Source organism: Dama dama, chromosome 19 (assembly GCF_033118175.1).
Source record: "Dama dama isolate Ldn47 chromosome 19, ASM3311817v1, whole genome shotgun sequence".
NCBI lineage: Eukaryota > Metazoa > Chordata > Mammalia > Artiodactyla > Cervidae > Dama > Dama dama.
In genome coordinates, this window is record NC_083699.1 from 49493992 (window position 1) to 49513863 (window position 19872).

A 19872-nucleotide genomic window follows, 5' to 3' on the forward strand; every position below is an offset into this window, starting at 1 on the left:
TGGCTGGGTGTGTCCTGGCTATGTGGATTCTGTGGGCTGCTCACTCCCGTCAGACAGAAAAGTCGGATCTCTGCAACCCAGCCTGTTTCCCTTTCGGCCTCCCCTTCTAGTCCCCTAACATTTATGCATCCTACCCTTTAGATAGATTTTCTGTTCTAATTTCAATTACCTAATTTTGCATTATTTATTAAATTTTTAAGCATTGTATGTCTTCTTAGAAATAGGTAGTTAAGTATGTCTCAAAGCAAACAAGTTTGCATGTAAACAGTCTTGGCGTGGCATTGGTCCTTTATCCCTTGACTAGTGAGAGCATCCTAATGTAAAATGGGGACCACAGCCCCAGAGAGGCCGGAGGGACAGCTTCCTCTGATAAGACTTCCTGGGAATGCAGATTCTCTGGGCCTCTGGAAACAAAATAATGGCTGCCCCTGCCCCCCTATCATCCTTGCTCCAGGTGTTTTGTATGCACTAGCTCTGGTTCTCACAACAGTCCTGCAGTGTATTGGTGATGTTGGTGCACAGTTTGGGGGCTCAGCAGTAAAGAATCTGCCTTCCAATGCAGGAGATGCCAGAGACACGAGTTCAGTCCCGGGATCAGGAAGATCCCCTGGAGGAGGAAACGCAACCCACTCCAGTATTCTTGCCTGGAGAATCCCCATGGACAGAGGAGCCTGGTGGGCTATAGTCCTAGGGCCGCAAAGAGTCAGACACAACAGCACGCGTGCTGTTGTGCCCAGTTTACAGGTGAGGAAACTGAGTATCACGAGGTTCATTATACTGACTGTTGGTTGCAGGTAGAGCCAGGTTTGAACCAGTTCCAGTTCATCCTGAAGCCCAAGCCCTGTCTGTTTCCTGGTACTGGGCACTTTGGGAAGTAGCCATGCAGAGCAGAGAGGACTTGATTTAGGGTCCTCTTATCCTGATTCAAGCTGTGTCTCTTTGCTACTAATGGCCCCATGGTGGTCTGGGTGCTCAGCTGGAGGGTGCAGGGAGGTGGGGCTTGAGGGGAGGAAGTCCAGGGTGCAATCCAGCTGTACTCTCAGTGCCCCTTTTCACAAAGGACATGTCATAGCCTTGTTTGTGCCCCTTTGCCTTGCTTTTACTTTTTGTCTCTCCTGGTTCTGGCTTGAGTCCAGGCCAGGCAGGGGCTGCTGTGGATACAGCAGAGGGTGGAGAATTCCCCAGTCCTGGAGGCAGGCTCAGCTCTGAGAGGTTTTCACTCTGCCCAACCTCCCCTGGAGTTGATTTGGCTTCTTTTGACTGTTGTCTGATTTCTTTTAGACCTGAGACTTGTCATTTTTCCAAGTACGAACTGAGAAGTGTAGACAACAGCCTTTCTTTCTGAGTTACCTGTCTCGGCGTGTGTGAGCTGTTTCTGCTAGCAGATCACACAATGGTTTCTGGGGCCTAATGCTCCCCGCCCTGCTTGCTCTTCCCCTGGTCTTTGTGAAGCCCGGGTAAGTGTTGGATTTCCCTGTGGTCCATGGAGGCTGTGGGGCTGTGTGGGCAGGCACACGGGTCCTCTGTCCATGCTCATGAGGTGCTTTTGTCGGAGGTGGTAAAGGTTCTCCTTGGCTTTCTGTTTTGCAGATGGTGGTGGTTTAATGTGGGGCTTCCCTGGTGGCTCATAGGATAAAGAATCCACCTGCAATGTGGGAGACCCAGGTTCGATCCCTGGATTGAGAAGATCTCCTGGAGGCGGGAACAGCAACCCACTCCAGTATTCTTGCATGGAGAATCCTATGGACAGAGGAGCCTAGCGGGCTGCAGTCCACAGGGTCTCAAAGGGTGGGGCTCGACTGAGCGCGCACATGTGGTTTAATGTGAACTTTTGAATCACTCAACTGTCTTGGTCCTTCGAGTGATATGTCCTTGTTCTGCCTCCTCCCTGTGAGCTGTGCTGTAGGCCTCACTGTCCTGCTCACAGCTGCTGGTTCTACATGAGCGGTAGGAACGGACAGAGTTACAACTCAGAGTTATCAACAGGGCACAGGTGAAGAGTTTGTGTCTCACTTTTTAAATTAATTAGTTAATTAATTAATGGCTGCTCTGGGTCTTCACCGTTGCGTGGGCTTTTCTCTAGTTGTGGTGAGCGGGTGCTCCTCTGTAGTTGTGGTGTGTGGCACACACACTCATTGCGTGGCTTCTCTAGTTGTGGAGCACAGGCTGTAGGCGAGTGGGCTTCAGTAGTTGTGGCTCATGGGCTTAGTTGTCCTGTAGCATGTGGGATCCCCCCAGGGATCAAACCCGCGTCCCCTGTATTGGTAGGCAGTTTCTTTACCACTGAGCCACCAGGGAAGCCCATGTCTCGGTTGCCTGCATAGCTGTCCCCACACCTTGGCTCCCTTGGCTGACGATGGCAGGAGGACTCAAGCTGGGAAAAGTTAGAAGGCCCCTTCAATGAATGAGGCTGTATTTCAATACCTGGCAAGAATGTCAGTATTTCAGATTATGGGCTCATTTTTGCTCTATTTGAGGAAAAGGGGGAAAGTGACAAGGGTTTATTCTTGGGCTCTCCTGATACTGCTCTTGTAGCCTCCATCCTGGCCTCTACATTCCAGTCACAGTGACCTTCAGTCCATTACTCTGACTCATAGGAGACCCTTTGCACCTGCTGTCTCCTCTGCTTGGAATACTCCTCCCCTGTATTCTTGCATTTTTTTCAAAAATTAAAAAAAATTAATAGACTGTATTTTTTAAGAGCAGTTCTCTGTTCATAGTAGAATTGAACAGGAAGTACACAGAGTTCCCGTATACCCTCCCCCCCTACACAGCCTCCCCCAGCAGAATGACACATCACTATCTCACAAGGTCCATAGTTGACACAAGGTTTTTCTTGGTGGTTCTATGGATTTGGGCAGATATAATGACATGTGTCCCTCAGTATCATATCATGCAGAGGATTCCAGTGCCCATGCGTCCCTCCCTTCTCCTCCCATGAACCCTCTTTTAATGTTTGTTCTCTGCCTACTTGGGACCTCTGCTTGCTTGCCTTGTGTCAAGGAAGCCTTCCCTGACTGATCCTCTTGAAGAGGTTGGAGTCCCAGTGCACCAGGCCCTTGGTCATGTCAATGACAGTTATATTTTATTTTTATTTGAGCTACTCCTTGAGTGATATCTGCCTCCCCTGTGAGACTGGAAGCTTCCTGAAGGCAGGGAACCAGGTCTGTTTTCACACCACCTGGTTCGGCAGCACCAAGCTCATTGCCTGCACACAGCAGTTTCTCCTGGAACATTTGGTAAACAAGGAGATGCTTTGTCCTCACTGGTTCCTTTATGCTTCTGAAGTTTAGGATGCCCAAGTCTGCCTGGCTCCCAAGTGCTCCATGTCATTCACACATACTTCACATGTCCTCTGAAGCAAAACCAGAAGTACTGTTACTGGACCATACTTTCCAACTCAAGAATGTTTATTGTGTGCCCAGTAAGTGCTCAGTGACAGGTATGAGGAAGAAAATTAAAGAAAGATGAGAAAAAGTCCTTGTCCTCTGAGATTTGATCTGAGCTTGCAGATCCACTGAAAGGAAATAGAACAACCTATTTGTAAACATTAAATAGAACCATGTAAAATCATGGACATTTTACTATCAATGAAATTTGATATTTGATTATTGATAGTTTCTCCTACAAAAGTTGAAAATGCATATAGTTCAGCCTCATATACTGCAAATGTTGTCTTTAGTTCAGGTTGGACTTATCATAACAATCTACATTATACATGTTCTACTGCATGTTGTTAGGGCTTGGGCTGCAGATGAATGTCTAAATCCTGAGTCATGGGCTGAGATTTCTTTTCCCTGAGGAATGAAGTGGGACATTTTCACCCATAAGTTGAACCACAGACAGATTTTTTAAAAAGATTTTTCACTGCAAAGCATGGATGGAAACGGAACAAACTACTGATGAGAGCATGTTTACTGTCACAAAGTGATGGAAGTAGGCTTGAATGGCCACATGATTCGGGAAGTGAATCAGGGAGAATCCAGCCTTGTTTTTCCTCATGTGCATTGTTGGAATTGAGACTTCTTGGTCCCCAAGCTCAGCTCTGCTATGGGTTCTTCACCTTGGCTGGCCAGGTCTGCCTTCTTCCCTTCCTCATTTCCTCCCTCAAACCTATTCTCTCTCTGTGCTTGCCTGAAAGGTCAACACACAAAGTGTTTCAGTTGTGACTTTGGAAATTTGTTGGGCACTTACTTGTCTGCAGGATGCCACATTAGGTGCTGTGAGAGATACACAGATGATGAAGCCACAGCTCCCGCCCCTGGGAGTATCTCTCCAGTTGGACGACAGATGCCTGTATGACAGTTTAAAGTACTGGCGGAATGCACAGACTCTGTCGAAGGTCTGGCTTGGGGGACCCAGTGGTTAAGTGAGTGTTCTTTCCCTTCAAGGGATCACCTTTGTCTCTTTGCCTCCTTGTGCTGGCCCTGAGGCTGTGATGCTGATGATGTTATTGATTACCATTGGCTGAGAGCCAGGCTTCTTTGCCACGTACTTCACGGGGCTTGTTTTACCTAATCCATTGAAAGTAGTTTTATATTGTCCCATTTTGATGATCAAAACAAGCCTGGAAAGGTTGAGTAGCATTAGAAGGTCTTACAACTGGAAATGACAGAGCCAGAGATGGAACTGTACCCACTCTCCCAGCTCCAGAGACAGAGTTCTTAACCTTGACCTTAGAGAGCCTGCCGCGTTTTGTGGCCACACAATAGCAGAGACGTGGAGGGGCGTGCTTCCAAAGAGGGCGGGTCCTGCTCTCAGGAAGCATTTTGGTTTCCCGTGTGACTCAGTTCACCAGCAGTAGAGCCAGGACCAAGTCTGTCCCTGGGGAGACGGCTACACATGCTGCTGTCCTCTGGAGTGCAGAGCATCCTGTTTACCAGAAACAGTTATAAGGAGGCTCCACCAGCCTCTGGGTTTGCTAGGGAAACCTCAGGTACCATGCCAAGGTCCATGCACTGCCAGAGCCCAGCCCTTGGAGTGATGCGTGTTTTTGCCCTTGGCTTCCCCATCTGTGAGATGGGAACTCTGAATCCCCTTTCGCATTTATAATTTCCAGCATCTGGGAACTGTGGCTCTGCTGTTTGGCTCTCCCACATAGCGCTGTGGAGACACTTTCTCAAATGGTGCATCCTTCCCAGCAGTGAGGGTGTGTGTGGCTGGTGACTCGTCTATGACAACTGAGGCCCGTGGCTGTGTCGACACCTGGCTGGAGGACCAGGTGTTTGACCATTGCTTTTACTTAGATAGGCTGATTTGAGAACAGAGAACCCCATGATTAAAGCTGGTGTTTCTGTCCTTGCAGAAACTGCTAGCTACACGGCATCCTGACCCAAGGCCTCCCCTGTATTGAACTGTCTGCCAGTGACAGTACTGTGGGCCTTGTCTCCGAACAGAAACGAGCAAGCTGAGGTGAACAAGGCAGCCTGCCTTTGGGTGACCCAACCCATGTCCTCTAAGGCTGTTGGGTGGGGTGTTAGCTTTTCTTGGGTTCCTAGAGATCGATGTGCCAGGCCCTCCCCCACCTTCCCACAGGGCATATCTGAACCTCCCTCTCACACTTGCCACGCTCTGATGTGGTCCCTGTGTGTGAGAAGGTCACTGGGATGTGAGCATCAGGACCCACAGGCTTCCGTGAGCCTGTCAGAAGACCCAGCCACTCTCAGTCCCAGCCCCTCCTTCCTCTGCAGCCAGGCTACATCCTGGGCCCTGCATGTGCCTCTGGGGCTGTGTTTAAAACAGAGATTGATGCTGGAGAACAGAGAGGGTGAGTGGATGGTGCTGAGGTTGGAAACCACACCTCTGAGGAGTGGTTAAAGGTTAACCAGGAGGAGAGACACCACAGGAAGAAGCGTATTTCCTGACCTCAGACATCACTATGGAGGAGGGCTGTTCCAGGGAACATACCTGGGTGGCCACAGAGAGACAGGTTCGTGTTCAAGGCAAGGGAGAATTGTCTAACAAAGACCTCTGTTTGGCGTGGAACAGGCTGCCAGATGTGACAGTGGATCTCTATGGGGACCCCAGGCCCATGTGGTTGGGGTGCCAGACAAAAGGTTCCTACACAGGGCAGAGCATGGTTGAGCCAACCTCTGAGGGTCCTTCCAAACTCCAGGTGCTAGGTGTTTCCTCTGAAGTGACTTTTTTGCCCAATAACCCACTGGTGCTTCTGTTCTGTAGTGACCTCTTCTAGCCTGTTCCCTTTGGGCCTCACTGTACCCTTTTAAGCTGCATTTGTATTCAGTTACTGTGATGTGAACTCTGCCTGCACACTTGTTTTGTGTGCCAAGCACAGCTAGCCTGAAGCTGATGCCCAGAAAAGCTTTCCGCTCCCCATGGCTTCCCCATGGAGCCACCTTGCCCAGTGGGCAAAAGTCCATGTGACGTGGGCAGTTGATCAGGGGGACCCAGGGTCAGTCTGGAAGTGGGCAGGGAGGATGGAAGCCTGTTCTTGGTCCTTTGAGTGACCTTCTTCCTTTGTCAGACCTTGTAGCCCCTTGTGTGTGACCCGTTCCAACCTCAGAAACCAAAGCCTCACAGGCCAGAGCGTCATATCATCAAATAGAGAAATTACACCCTTACTCCCTAGCCCTTATTTCTCCCCCAGTCCAACCATGGAGCCAGATGTTGGAGGTGAACAAGCCTGCAAGTTTGTCTTCACTCTTGGGAGGATCCAGTTTCTATTTATTTTCTCAAAGGCTGTAAGACCGGGTGTTCCGTCTCCAGTCTGCTTCCCCTTTTCATGAACTGCTGCTCCGTCTTCGCCATTTCAAGGTCCCTGGTCCCCCTATCCAGGCCTGGCTGCCCGGGGCTTCCAGTAACCATCCCACTGCTCCCTCCCCCATCCTTCTGGCTCCTGCAGCTTGTATTGGGGGATCCCCTGGTCCTGCAGCCACTTTTTCTGCAATCCCTATTAGTTTTCTCAGATCCCAGTGTATAACAGGTGATTGGATGAAACGTTTTCAATTAAATTAGCCACTTAATGCTTCCCATATTTATATGATTAAAAGAAGATGTTTGTTGGATTCCAAAGCATATTAAATAGTTGGTGGAATAGGGAGTGATGTGATTGAAGACTTCTAGACATTGTGAGGGAGGTTTTTTTGTTATACAGTCCTGATCTTGTTCATGTGTCCACTTACGACTCATTCCTCACTGAGCACAAAGTATGTGCCAGGTGCAATGCTCTTTGTTGTTTTGGGCCCCACACCCCTTTCTCTCTTCTCTCAGCTCTAGATTTCTGCTGCTTTCTAAGGACAGAGCAGAGTGTTGGTAAGTTCTCCACTGAGCTTCCAACTGGTGAAGTCACCTCCAGCCCCAGCACAGAGTAGAATGTTCGGTACCCAGAAAACCAGAGGGTTTGCCTCCTGTGACCTGGACAGAGTCAAAGATTCTGGGCTTGGTGACAGCTCCCCCCAACTCGTGACTCCCGTCATGTGTGTGTGGAGTCTGTGGATTGCTGCTTTTCACACAGCATGGTCTCCTATGCACATGCGTGACTCACCTGGAACAGCTGGAGTAAATGTGAGTCACAGAATACATCACCCTCGGGTGGTAGGATGCAAGCTGGTGGCCGGGAGAGGGGTGGACCTTGGCTGCTCACACAGAGTGGGCTTAGGAAAAGGAGGGTGAGACATGCTGCACTGCCCAGAGGCTCTGGCTCAGCACAGGTCATGGGAATGGACTATAAGATGGAATGGACAGTTTGGGACTGGACAGGAAGGTAGGATGAAAGAGACACCTCTTAAGTTTTCTAGATAAGACATTTGATGATCCCTTTGTCAGAAATGGGGAAGATGGTGTCTTAACTTTGGAGAAGTTGAGTTTTAGGTGATGGCAGACACATCTGGTTTTTGATGTAGACCTGGGACTAAAACTCCAGGAGGAGGTCGGGGGCGGGCGGCGGGGGGCATAATTGTGTGCTGTTCAAGCAGATGCACAGAACTTGGGTAAATCTCCTCAGAGGACAGTGTTACCTTTCACCTCATCCAGTGCCTGGAGAGGAAGTGGAATCTTCAACAGCTGGAGGGGAATGGGGTACTGAACGGTATAATGTCCAGGACACCAAAGGCAGGAGAGCTTGAGGGAGGCCCTGGTTGGCAGCAGAGAGGCGGGAGAACAAGGTGAGAGGATGGATGGCTGTGGGGTTGGCGACAGGACCTCAGCATGGGGTTCTCCACCTTGGCTGCACTGGAGTCTCACCTGGGAGCTGGAACCTGGTGGCTGGGCTATAGGTCACAGGAGAGCCGCTGGGCATTAGCATCATTAGAGTACCCTCAAGTGCAGCCAGGGCAGAGAACCACTGTGGCGTGCAGCTAGAACCATCTGTGAAAGAGGGAGTGGGGGCATGTGAGGAGACTGGGTTATACAGAATTGGGGAGAGGAAGTAGAGGCAACCTGTCTGCTAGTCTTAGAGAGAGGTGATGAGAGATGCTGGGTCAAAAGCAGGGTATTTATTTTAAGTGGGTCATGAGCATATTTTTAGGCACAAGGAAGGAAGCAAAGGAAATTGACTAATGGAACAGTGCCCAGAGAGGGTGGGATTTGGGAGCTGCGTTTCCTAGGGGAGGGAGAGCACTCCTACATTTAGGGCGGTCAGACCAGAAGAGAGACCGGGAGGATGCCCCGTTTATTTTTGATGGAGAGACATCCTTGAGCTGTGGAAGCAGACGCTGAGCGCCTGGAGTAGACGAGTCCTGTTCCCTGTCTTCTCTAGATGCTCCTCCTGAGCGCGTGGGAACTGGGAGTTGGGAGGCTGAAACAGATCTTGTGTGGCTTTGATGCAGACTTGACCAAGGAGAAGGCAAGTGAACTGTAGTCTTGGCCAGACACTGGGTTTCTGACTTCTGAGTCCAGCGCATTTCCGTCCCTCCCACCCCTGACATTTTCATCTGAGGGCAGACCTCTATCATGTTGGAGGAGATTGGCTTTTAAAAATCTTGTTTTCATCCAGAGACTTGGAGAAAAGTTTAGCTAAACAAATAAATCTTTTTTTTTCCTCTTAAAATAGTTTTGTATAAAAAAGAGAATATATTCAATCTAAAAATTTAGAAAATGCAGAGAGCTGAAAGGAGATAAACATCACATCCTTACAACCCAAAACCAAGATTATGCATTTCTGGATTTAAGTCACAGATTTTCAGCCTCATGGAAATAACAGGGACAGTCACTGTCAGTTCTTCTCTATTTACATCATGCAGGTACTGAGCTGATTGCTCCTTGTGTGTGGATTTTGTTTTAATCCTCTCAACAGCCCTATTCTATCAATACTATTATTATCTCCATCTTATAGCTGAGAAGCTGGGACTGGAAAAGATAAAGTAACTTGCCCAAGGTCACAAAGACAAGCTGAGGGAAGGTGTGGGCATGAACCAAGATTTGCCACTCATCCATTCATTGGAGCCCACGCACCCAGCTGCTTCTGTGGACACTGCCACCAGACAAAGGAATACTCATAACTGGTGTTCCCAGCACAGTACTGACTTCGAGTCTGGTCATCTAAATTTCTGTATTTGAATGAATTTCTGAGCAAGCTAAGCCTTCTTTTTCAAAAAAGAAAAGCTTTATTGAGTATATTGGATGTATGGGCTTCCTAGGTGGCTCATCTGCCGATGCAGAAGACACGTGAGATGTGAGTTCGATCCCTGGGTCGGGAAGAGCCCCTGGAGGAGGAAATGGCAACCCACTCCAGTGATCTTGCTTGAAAAAGTCCGTGGACAGAGGAGTCTGGTCGGCTATAGTCCATGGGCTCAAAAGAGTTGGACACAGCTGAGCTTGCACACATAAGTTTGTTATATATCCACTGAGTGCATGCTCAGTCGTGTCCGACTCTCTGCGACCTCGTGGACTGTAGTCTGCCAGGCTTCTCTGCCCATGGGATTTTTCCAGGCAAGAATAACGGAGTGGGTTGCCATTTCCTCCTCCAGGGGATCTTCCTGACCCAGGGATTGAACTCATGTCTCCTGTGTCTTCTGCTTTGGCAGGTGGATTCTTTACCACTGAGCTACCTGGGAAACCCCTAGTATAATAAATTACATGTATTGAAAGTGTACGATTTGAAAAAAAAAAAAAAAAAGAAAGTGTACGATTTGGCGCATTTTGACCTTTATACATACCCTTGAGGTGTATATGCACTGCAGTCGAGGTGACTAACACACATCCTTCTCCCGCAGTGAGTACTTTTGCTCTTTTTGCATTTCTCCCTCCTGCATCTCCTGCCCTCTTTCCCCAGGCCCTCACTACTTTGCTTTCTGTCACTACATTTGAGTTTGCATTTGTTAAAATTTTATGAATCCAGTCAGTATATACTCTTCCCCCCCACCTCCCCGGTTTATTTCAGTACCATTGTTTTAAGATTCATCTGTGCTGTTGAGTGTCTCCATTCCTTCCTTTTGTTACAGAGTAGTATTCCATTGTATAGATACACCACAGTTTGTCCATCCACCATTGATGGATATCTGAGTTGTTTTGGATATTTGGTAGTTTTTGCCTATTATAAATGGAGCAGCTATAATGTAAATGTGCTCAAGTGTTTGTGTGGACCTATAGTCACGCTGGTGTGATCACTCACCTAGAGCCAGACATCTTGGAATGGGAAGTCAAGTGGGCCTTAGGAAGCATCACTATGAACAAAGCTAGTAGAGGTGATGAAATTCCAGTTGAGCTATTTCAAATCCTCAAAGATAATACTGTGAAAGTGCTGCACTCAATCTGCCAGCAAATTTGGAAAACTCAGCAGTGGCCACAAGACTGGAAAAGGTCAGTTTTCATTCCAATCCCTAAGAAAGGCAATGCCAAAGAATGCTCAATCTACCGCACAATTGCACCCATCTCACACGCTAGCAAAATAAAGCTCAAAATTCTCCAAGCCAGTCTTCAACAGTATGTGAACTGTGAACTTCCAGATGTTCAAACTGAATTTAGAAAAAAAAGAGGAACCAGAGAGCAAATATCCAACATCAGTTGGATCATCGAAAAAGCAAGAGAGTTCCAGAAAAACATCTATTTCTGCTTTATTGACTACGCCGAAGCCTTTGACTGTGTGGATCACAACAAAGTGTGGAAAATTCTTCAAGAGATGGGAATACCAGACCACCTGGCCTGCCTCCTGAACAATCTGTATGCAGGTAGAAGCAACAGTTAGAACTGGACATGGAACAACAGACTGGTTCCAGATAGGGAAAGGAGTACGTCAAGGGTCAAGGTTGTATATTGTCACCCTGCTTGTTTAACTTATTTACAGAATACATCATGAGAAGGGCTGGGCTGGATGAAGCATAAGCTGGAATCAAGATTGTCAGGAGAAATATTAATAATCTCAGATATGTAGATGACACCACCCTTATGGCAGAAAGTGAAGAAGAACTAAAGAGCCTCTTTATGAAAGTGAAAAAGTTGGCTTAAAGCTCAACATTCAGAAAACTAAGATCATGGCATCTCATCCCGTCACTTCATGGCCAGTAGATGGGGAAACAATGGCAACAGTGAGAGACTTTATTTTTGGGGTCTCCAAAATCACTGTAGATGGTGACTACAGCTGTGAAATTAAAAGACACTTGCTCCTTGGAAGGAAAGTTGTGATCACTAGACAGCATATTTGAAAAGCAGAAACATTACTTTGCCAACAAAATTCCGTCTAGTCAAAGCTATGGTTTTTCCAGTAGTCATGTATGGATGTGAGAGTTGGACTATAAAGAAAGCTGAGTGCCAAAAATTGAGGCTTTGAACCATGGTGTTGGAGAAAACTCTTGAGAGTCCCTTGGACTGCAAGGAGATCTAACCAGTCCATCCTAAAGGAAATCAGTCCTGAATATTCATTGGAAGGACTGATGCTGAAGCTGAAACTCCAATATTTGGGCCACCTGGAAGAACTGACTCCCTAGAGAAGACCCTTATGCTGGGAAAGATTGAAGGTGGGAGGAGAAGGGGTTGACAGAGGACGAGATGGTTGGATGGCATCTCTGACTCTGTGGATATGAGTTTGAGTAAACTCTGCGAGTTGGTGATGGACAGGGAGGCCTGGCGTGCCGCAGTCCATGGGGTCACAAATGGTCGAACACGACTGAGCAACTGAATTGACGCTTTTATTTCTCATAGGTCAGTCCTTTGGAGTGAAATGGTTGGGTCATATGGAAGATGTTTAACTTTTTAAGAAACTGTCAAACTGTTTTCCAGAGTACATGTATCACTTTGCATTCCTATGGGCAGTGTATGTTGGTTACATTTTCTCCCTCAGCATTTGATATGGCCAGTCTTTTTAATATTTAGCCATTAGGTGTGTGGTAGGATATCAGTGGTTTTAATTAATAGAAAGCTTTTAAACTTCCTGGTTTGCAATTCTTCACTGTACCTATGGCAACTGTGGAGCCTCATACATTAAGCAGTAAAAGGAGAAGAGACGTAAAAGTTATTACTAGTCTGAGAGGAATAACCATCGATCCTTTCTTAAGTCCATCATATGTACTAAATACTTGTTAACCTAGCATCCACCCTGCAAAATAGGATTATTTTCATTTTACAGATGAAGACACTGAGGCTTAGAGAGATGACATGACTGACTTAGGGTCTCAAAAAGCAAAGACTCAGCCTTGTCTACGCCAACACTCATACACTGGCTCCCATGCCACACTGCATTTTGTATTAATAGTTATTCCCTTAAAAAAATCCACTTTCCCAATACTGCTCTCTGCCGTAAATGTAGGTACAAAGCTTAAGCCTTCAAAATAGTCCAGGCAGACAGTGGGAAAGTTATTTCTATTGTAAATTCTCTTTGGAGTCAGTGCTTGTATAATCTTCAAGTCCCAAAGCCTGGGTGAATGAATAAGCATGTCATTCTCCACAGTCCGACCTCTTGGCTAAGTTTGTTAACATCACTTACACAGTAAGAGTCCACTTCAGAGAAGACAGAATTAATATCATTATTGCTACGCTACTCTTCATTTGTGGAACTATTTCTGTTTCAGATGCAATCTTCCAGTTCAGCAAACATTTATCTTGGATCCAACAGTCATTAATTGAGAGCCTACCATGTACTTTGAATTATTTCAATTATCACACACCCTCCCCTCTTCCTATGTGATTGGATAGTTCAGCTTTGTGTGTAGAGGCAGATCGTCTGAAGCTGACTTCTGTGGTCCTTACTGGTTCAGTGACCTTGGGTTGGTGACTTAATGTCTGTGAACACCAATGTCCTCATTTGCAAGATGACAGTATGTTACCTCCTTCATAAAGGTTGCAGTGAAGATGGGATGGAACAGTGGAGATGATCAATAAACTTTATTATTATTCCTTATTACTAACATGAAAAAACTTAGAGGTGTTAAATAATGTGGTCAGATCTACACAGGTAATTGGGTGATGGCAAAAACCTCCTGTGCCCACCTTCAAGCTCACACGTTTCACATTATTCTGTCTGCTTGTTACTCTCCTGTGGGTTTCTACATGCCACTTGAGAAGCTGGCATAGAAGAAAAGGAGGCAAATGACAGCCAACATTCAAAACCTAGTCTTTTAAAGTAGCATTTGCTTATTAAAGATAGTTTGAGGAAAAAATGGAAAAGAAGATGTTGCCTCTAAACTCAACCCCAGTGATATTATGCTGTATTTTGTTTTAGTCTCTTTTCTTTTTAATAGAAAGTGATGCTTCTTATGTGGTTTGTAATCACACTGTAATTACAGTACTGTATTCTTTTTCACTGTTATAAATGTTTACAATAATTTCATACTTTTTATGAACATAATTTCTAATGTCAGGAGAGATCTCAGTTGACTTAACTGTTCCCAAATAGTAGGGTATTCACCTCTTTCCTGTTTTGTCACTCTTAGTAAGAATACTGCTATGTGTGTTTCAGAATACTTCTTGCAGATAGTCTCCCAAAGGAGAGTCATTGAGTCAAAAAACTTCTTTAAGGGTTTTTTCAAGTCAGGTGTATTGAAGGATAATTTACATAGAGTAAAATTCACCCTTTTATATGTATAAAGTCTTAAAGCCACCCTCACAATTAAGATACAGATGAAGGAAAAAAATGTACAAAAAAAGAGAGGTAGGTGAGTTCTTTCCCCTCAGAAAGTTTTCTGGTGTCTGTTGTTGATCCTCTCTTTGCCCTCAGTCTTTGGCCACCACCGATCTGTTTTCTGTCCCTATATATTTGTCTTTCCATCAGTGTCTTCTGAATGAAGTTAGGCAGTGAGTTGCCTAGATTTCTTCCTCAGGGTTTTTCCACTTAAATCTAGAGCTTTGGTGATTCATCTGAGTTGTGTGTATCTGCAGTTTGTCCCTTTTTATTGCGATGGAATAGTATTCCATCGTAGAGATGTATGACAGTATGTCTATGTATTCACTGCTTGATGGATTTGGATTGTTTCTAAATTTTGGTGATCATGAATAGCTGCTATATAAATATTTGCATAGTAGTTTTTATGTGAGCAAAAGTTTTCATTTCTCTTGGATAAATACCAAGGAGTGAGATTGCTGAATTGATGGTCAGTGTGTATTTAACTTTATAGGAATATGCCAAACTGTTTTCCAAAGTTGCCAGAACATTTTGTATTCTCACTAGCAGTTTATAAGAGTTCTAGTTGTTCCACATTCCTTCCAGCGCTTGGTATCTTTAGGGCTCTTTTTTTGCTATTGGCATAGCTATCCAGTGGCATCTTGTTGTGAATTTAATGTGCACTTCCTTAATGGCTAATGATGTTGAGTGTCCTTTCATGTGCTTAGTTCCATCCATATCTCTTCTTTGGTAAAATGTCTGTTCAAGTCTCTATTTTTAAAAATTCAGTTGTTTGTGTTGTTATCAACCTACGAGAGTGCTTTGTACATTCTGAATACAAGTCCTTTATCAGATTTTTATTTTTTGCCAAACATTTTCTCCCAATCATGCCTTGTCATTTCATTTTCTCAATGGTAACTTTCAAAGAGAAGATGGTTTTAATTTTGGTGAAGTCCAATTCATCAGATTTTTATCCTGTGAATCAGTTAAGAAGTCTTGCTTACAAACCAAGATTATAAAGCTTTTTCTCCTTCCTTTCCTTTGGATGTGTTATAGTTTTAGGTCTGTGACCCTATTTGAGTTCATTTTTGTATATAATGAGAGGTATGGGTTAAGCTTCATTTTTTTTTTCATATGGATGTCTAATTATTCCATTAAATTGACCATATGTGTGTGGGTCTATTTCTGGTCTCTGTTGTGTCCCACTGGTCTATGTGTCTGTACTTTTGTCAGTACCACACTGTCTTAATTACTGTAGCTGTATAGTAAGTTTTGGCCTTATTGAATGAACCCACAACTTTGTTGTTGTTTTTCAAAATTGTTTGAGTTTTCATTGTTGAGTTCCCATATATGCCAGTTATTAGCCCTCCTAACATATTCTGTCTTGTCACCAAGGGGACCCACTTCTCTCCACTTCTAATCCCTTAAATTGGTTTTGTCACAACTATGAATTGCATTGCTGTAAGGGACATTCTAGATTTCTTCTTCAGGGTTTTGAAAATGTGCCTGGCCGCCTCATTGTGCCTTTACTGGGCTTCCTGGTAGCTCAGACAGTTAAGAATCTGCCTGCAAGGCAGGAGACCTGGGTTCGATCTCTGGGTTGGGAAGATTCCCTAGAGAAGGGAATGGCAACCCACTCCATTATTCTTACCTGGAGAATTCCATGGACAGAGGAGATTCTGTCCTCTGTACCTGGCCTTCTTATTGTGCCTTTACTAGTGCCTAGGACACCTCCCCATCCCCAGCTTCCTGGGAGGGTCCTCCTCACCTTTAGCTCAGTTTATGTTTCCTCTGCCCTGGGAAGCCTTTCTCGCCTCCTCCCCCAGTTTCTTTTGAGAGGCTATTTGCCTTCTTTAGCACACTTATCCTGATGCGTTGAAGTTTTGTTTCTGCTTGACTGCAAGCTTTTTGAGGTCCGGAACAGATGATTTCATAGACCCAGTGCCTTCCATGGAGCCTGCGCAAGGTCAGAGGTTGGTAATTGTCTGTTGGCTGAATGTTGAGCATCTGGGAAACCGACTCCCCGAAGGTGGATTCCTTGCTCACAGCTGGTATCCTGGCTTTCAGTCCTCACTGGCTTCCTTTCAAACCACCTTTTCTTCCTTGTGTTACTCTGAATTTTTGTGACTTATTTCCATGCTACTTTTGGAGTAAATGAGAAAATATCATAGCTCTTAAAGGCTGTTTTGTCCATCATTTTGGTGATAAGAAAGTATGATACCCTCACCCCCTCATCTGCCATAAGATGATAGCTTTTAACTTGTGAAGTCTGTGAATCCAGTCTCCTATTTCAGTGTCAAGTGTCCATGTGCAGATAACTCAGTAGTGTTTAAACCCTTCCTATGTTCATCCTGTTACATGTATTTTCTTTCACTGCTGGTATGAAAGCACCCCAATCCCAGGTTTTGTTGCCCTGTATCATGATCTAGCTGCTCCTAATAGTAATGATTAGGAGTGATTTGTGTATTGTCAGGGCTACAGTGGTTAAAGATTTAAAACAGAGTCCTTCCCTGACAGTATAGCCTGTATTGAGCCATGCCTCTGTCCGAAGAGTGGACATATTCCATACAGTGAAGCAGTTAAAGGGAGAAGAGAGCTTATCTGATTGACCTTAATCACTGGAGTAGTTCAATTAATGATTGAAGTGGTTTACATCTACCAGAAAGATGGCAGATTTTACCAGATTCTCCAAAGACAGATCATCTGTTGGTCATTTGGGTCCTCTGTTCTGAGTGATTTGTGTCTTAATTGGGGGACTGAAGTGGTCACTTACCGATCATCTTAGACCTTGGCAGCCTGCCGAGTGTGTTGGTGTGGGGAAGTTGGGGTAGGCTAAAAGCTGTTCTGTGGAAGGAATACTATGGGAGACTCAAAGGGCAGGCCTCCAGGAGGAGTGGCCATCAGGTAGAGAGTGGGAGCAGTGAGGACAGGGTGGCCTGCAGCGAGGGGTTCCAGGCACAGGTGGGCCTCACGATGGAGATTCACCTCTGCCAATCGGCTTCCCCCATCAACTGGCTCTCTGCAGTCCCCCAGTGCTTGTAGAGTGATCCCCAGCTATGCACACAGAGGATCACCTCTGATCCGCACCACAACCCCAGGGCCAGTGCCCTGTCTGATGCCCCAGGGCAGGCTTGGGCAGCAGCTAGGAAGCCTTTAAACCCGTCAACCTCTGTCCCTCAGGAGAAGATTGGCTGGCGAAAGGATGCACTGCACTTGCTGGTGTTCACCACGGACGACGTGCCCCACATCGCGCTGGATGGAAAGCTGGGGGGCCTGGTGCAGCCGCACGATGGCCAGTGCCACCTGAACGAGGCCAACGAGTACACGGCGTCCAACCAGATGGTGAGGGCCAGACCCCCAGCACCACCCTTGTGACCCTGCCTGTGGTGTGAGGCCTCACCCAGCCTTGACCACATTCCTCTGGACCTCTGCTCACTGACTTCCCCATCCTTTCTTGGGACTGGGTTTCTATTCCATCTCCTCCAACTGGGCTTCCAGAACTCCTGCTCATCATTACCTTAGGGTGTTTCTCAAGGATTTCTGTAGCTGGTTCATCTTTCTGCTGTTATGCACCCACACGGGCAGTGTTTAGTCAAAGGAAGAGGTGGGCAAGACAGGATAGATGTCAAAGGGAAGAGGCAATTTTACATGAGAGAGAGGACTGTGTTCCTGCAAAGGAAAAAAAACTGGAACAGAAGTTATGGGGCAAGACCAACAGAGACAAGACTTCCTGGGTTTCCTGCCTGAGTTCCATCAGTGTTGGGGGCGGGTGGCAGGTGTCCTGTACTGGATGAGAAGCCCCAAGGACTTGCCTGGGAGTCTGTCACTGTGGTTGTGCAGTTAAATAGAATTTATGCAGAATTTCAAACATACAATAGGCCAGTAAATGAACTTCTACCTACCTATCACCCAGACCCAACAATTAAGATTTTATTTCACACTTGCTATACAAAGTTTGTTTTTTCTTCCAAGATACCCTCTTCCTTCCCAAATGCGCTTTCCAGAGTGCATTTGGTAGAGTGGCTGACTAGAGAGAAATTTCTTTCTAAATCTTGCCAGACTAACCCATTTTCTCCAGTTTCAAGAGGTGGTCAAGAATAATGGAGTCCAGAGAAAGAACTCCTAACTATACTACCTGATAACTGTAGAACCTCACTGATGAGGACTCTTGGACCCGTTATCGGCCCTTAAAATCCTTCAGGACTTTGTTAAGATGCCTCGCAGCATCCTTCAGGGAACATCTCCCCCCTCTCCCTCCTCTGTACCCCTTCCCATGCCACAGCCCAACTTGTCCAAATGTCAGTAGCCTTTTCTGCCCATTCTGAGCTGTGAGAGGACTGAGCAGAACCTGTACAGGGCATTGGCAGGCCCAACATTGGGCATGGGAAAAGGAAAATAGGGCGACGAGATCAGGAAGAAAGTCTTAGGGGAGAGAGGACAAACAGGTGCTGATTGTAGGATGTGGTCACTGCTCTTTTGCTGGCTTCCCCACTCTGTTGCATTCCTGCAGAAGGGATGGAAACACGGGCCAAGTGTGGGAGACCTCCACTCATCACTTCTCCATTCTGGGTTGAGAGGGGCAGGAGGAGTGAGTCTAGTTTGGTGGGTGCCAGAGGGTCCTTTCCTGGAGAATCTTCCCTACACAGCTTCTCAGTAAGGAGCTGCCCAGGGGGCTTGGCTATTAAGGGGCTGCTAGGGGAAGATGCTTATTATCTGCACGGGTGATGAGCTGCTGAGTGCACATTGGAGCCAGGTGCTAGTGTCTCTACTTGCAAGAAATGTTACAGCCTTGACTTTTGCCTTGGCCCTAGGACTATCCATCCCTTGCATTGCTCGGAGAGAAATTGGCAGAGAACAACATCAACCTCATCTTTGCAGTGACGAAAAACCACTATATGCTCTATAAGGTACACTTGGAAGGGAGTGAGAGGCTGGTGGCCTGAATCTGGGGGCCCTGCTGACTCGGAGATGAATGGGAGAATGGAATGTGGGGCCAGGTGTAGTGTGGGGTGGCTGCGTGAGGAGTGTTAACAGCTCTGCTCTTTGTGGGCAGAGATCCAAAGGAGGGTGGAATATAGTCCTGTCCTGATCTAGTGGAAAATGATAGTATTAAGGAAGCTCTTAAGCATTCATATAGCAGAGCATACCAAGTGAGTTAAACATATGGTTTCTAATTTGATAATGAGGGAAACAGTATCAATTCCTGTTTTTTCAGATGATGAAATGGAAACACCCAGGGAATAGGGAAGGAAGATATAAAAGGAAAATGTGCAGAGAGAAAACTAGGCATCTAGTCAGGCTACATCCAGAGGTTGTATGCCTTCTTTACCACTGAGCCACCAGGACTCCCTATATTGACACTAGAGGATGGAATTTCAGAGCATTTCCCATTACATGCCAGAGAGGAGGGGTCTCCAGGAAGAAGCCTGACATTATACTTTAGGAACAGATCTTGTCAGACCCTTCTTATTCAGACCTTGAAGAACCAAGATTCCACAGCCTACTGCAACAACTCCATTCCCTTGTGCTGGTTTTTGCCTCTACTTGTGGCATCTCTGAGTTACGGTGCCAGTGAGTGGCAGAAGCAGTGCTGAGGGCCCTGACCATTCTAGCTCAGTAGGGCAGCGTTCACTGTTTGACAGGATGGAAAGACAAAATGGGCTCATTTCTTTTCTTTTTTTTTCCCCCCAAGAATTTTACAGCCTTGATACCTGGAACAACGGTGGAGATTTTACACGGAGACTCCAAAAATATACTTCAACTGATTATCAATGCATATAACGTAAGTCACCGATTTCTTCTCCCACCTTCACCCCCACCCCCACCCTCTCCCCCTGAGGCTCTAGGAGCTGGTGCAGACTCGGGTCGGAAGGGCACCATTG

At 46.2% G+C, this 19872-nt stretch overlaps 1 protein-coding gene across 1 annotated transcript in view; it reads left to right on the forward strand.

The window, feature by feature from the left end:
- ITGB5 (integrin subunit beta 5) overlaps nucleotides 1–19872 on the forward strand; it is a 108599-nt gene that overhangs the window by 43490 nt on the left and 45237 nt on the right. Inside the window, exons 6-8 of the mRNA XM_061166979.1 lie at nucleotides 17171–17332; nucleotides 18802–18897; nucleotides 19683–19772. Of these exons, the coding sequence (XP_061022962.1) occupies nucleotides 17171–17332; nucleotides 18802–18897; nucleotides 19683–19772 (348 nt within the window). The remainder of the gene's footprint in view (nucleotides 1–17170; nucleotides 17333–18801; nucleotides 18898–19682; nucleotides 19773–19872) is intronic.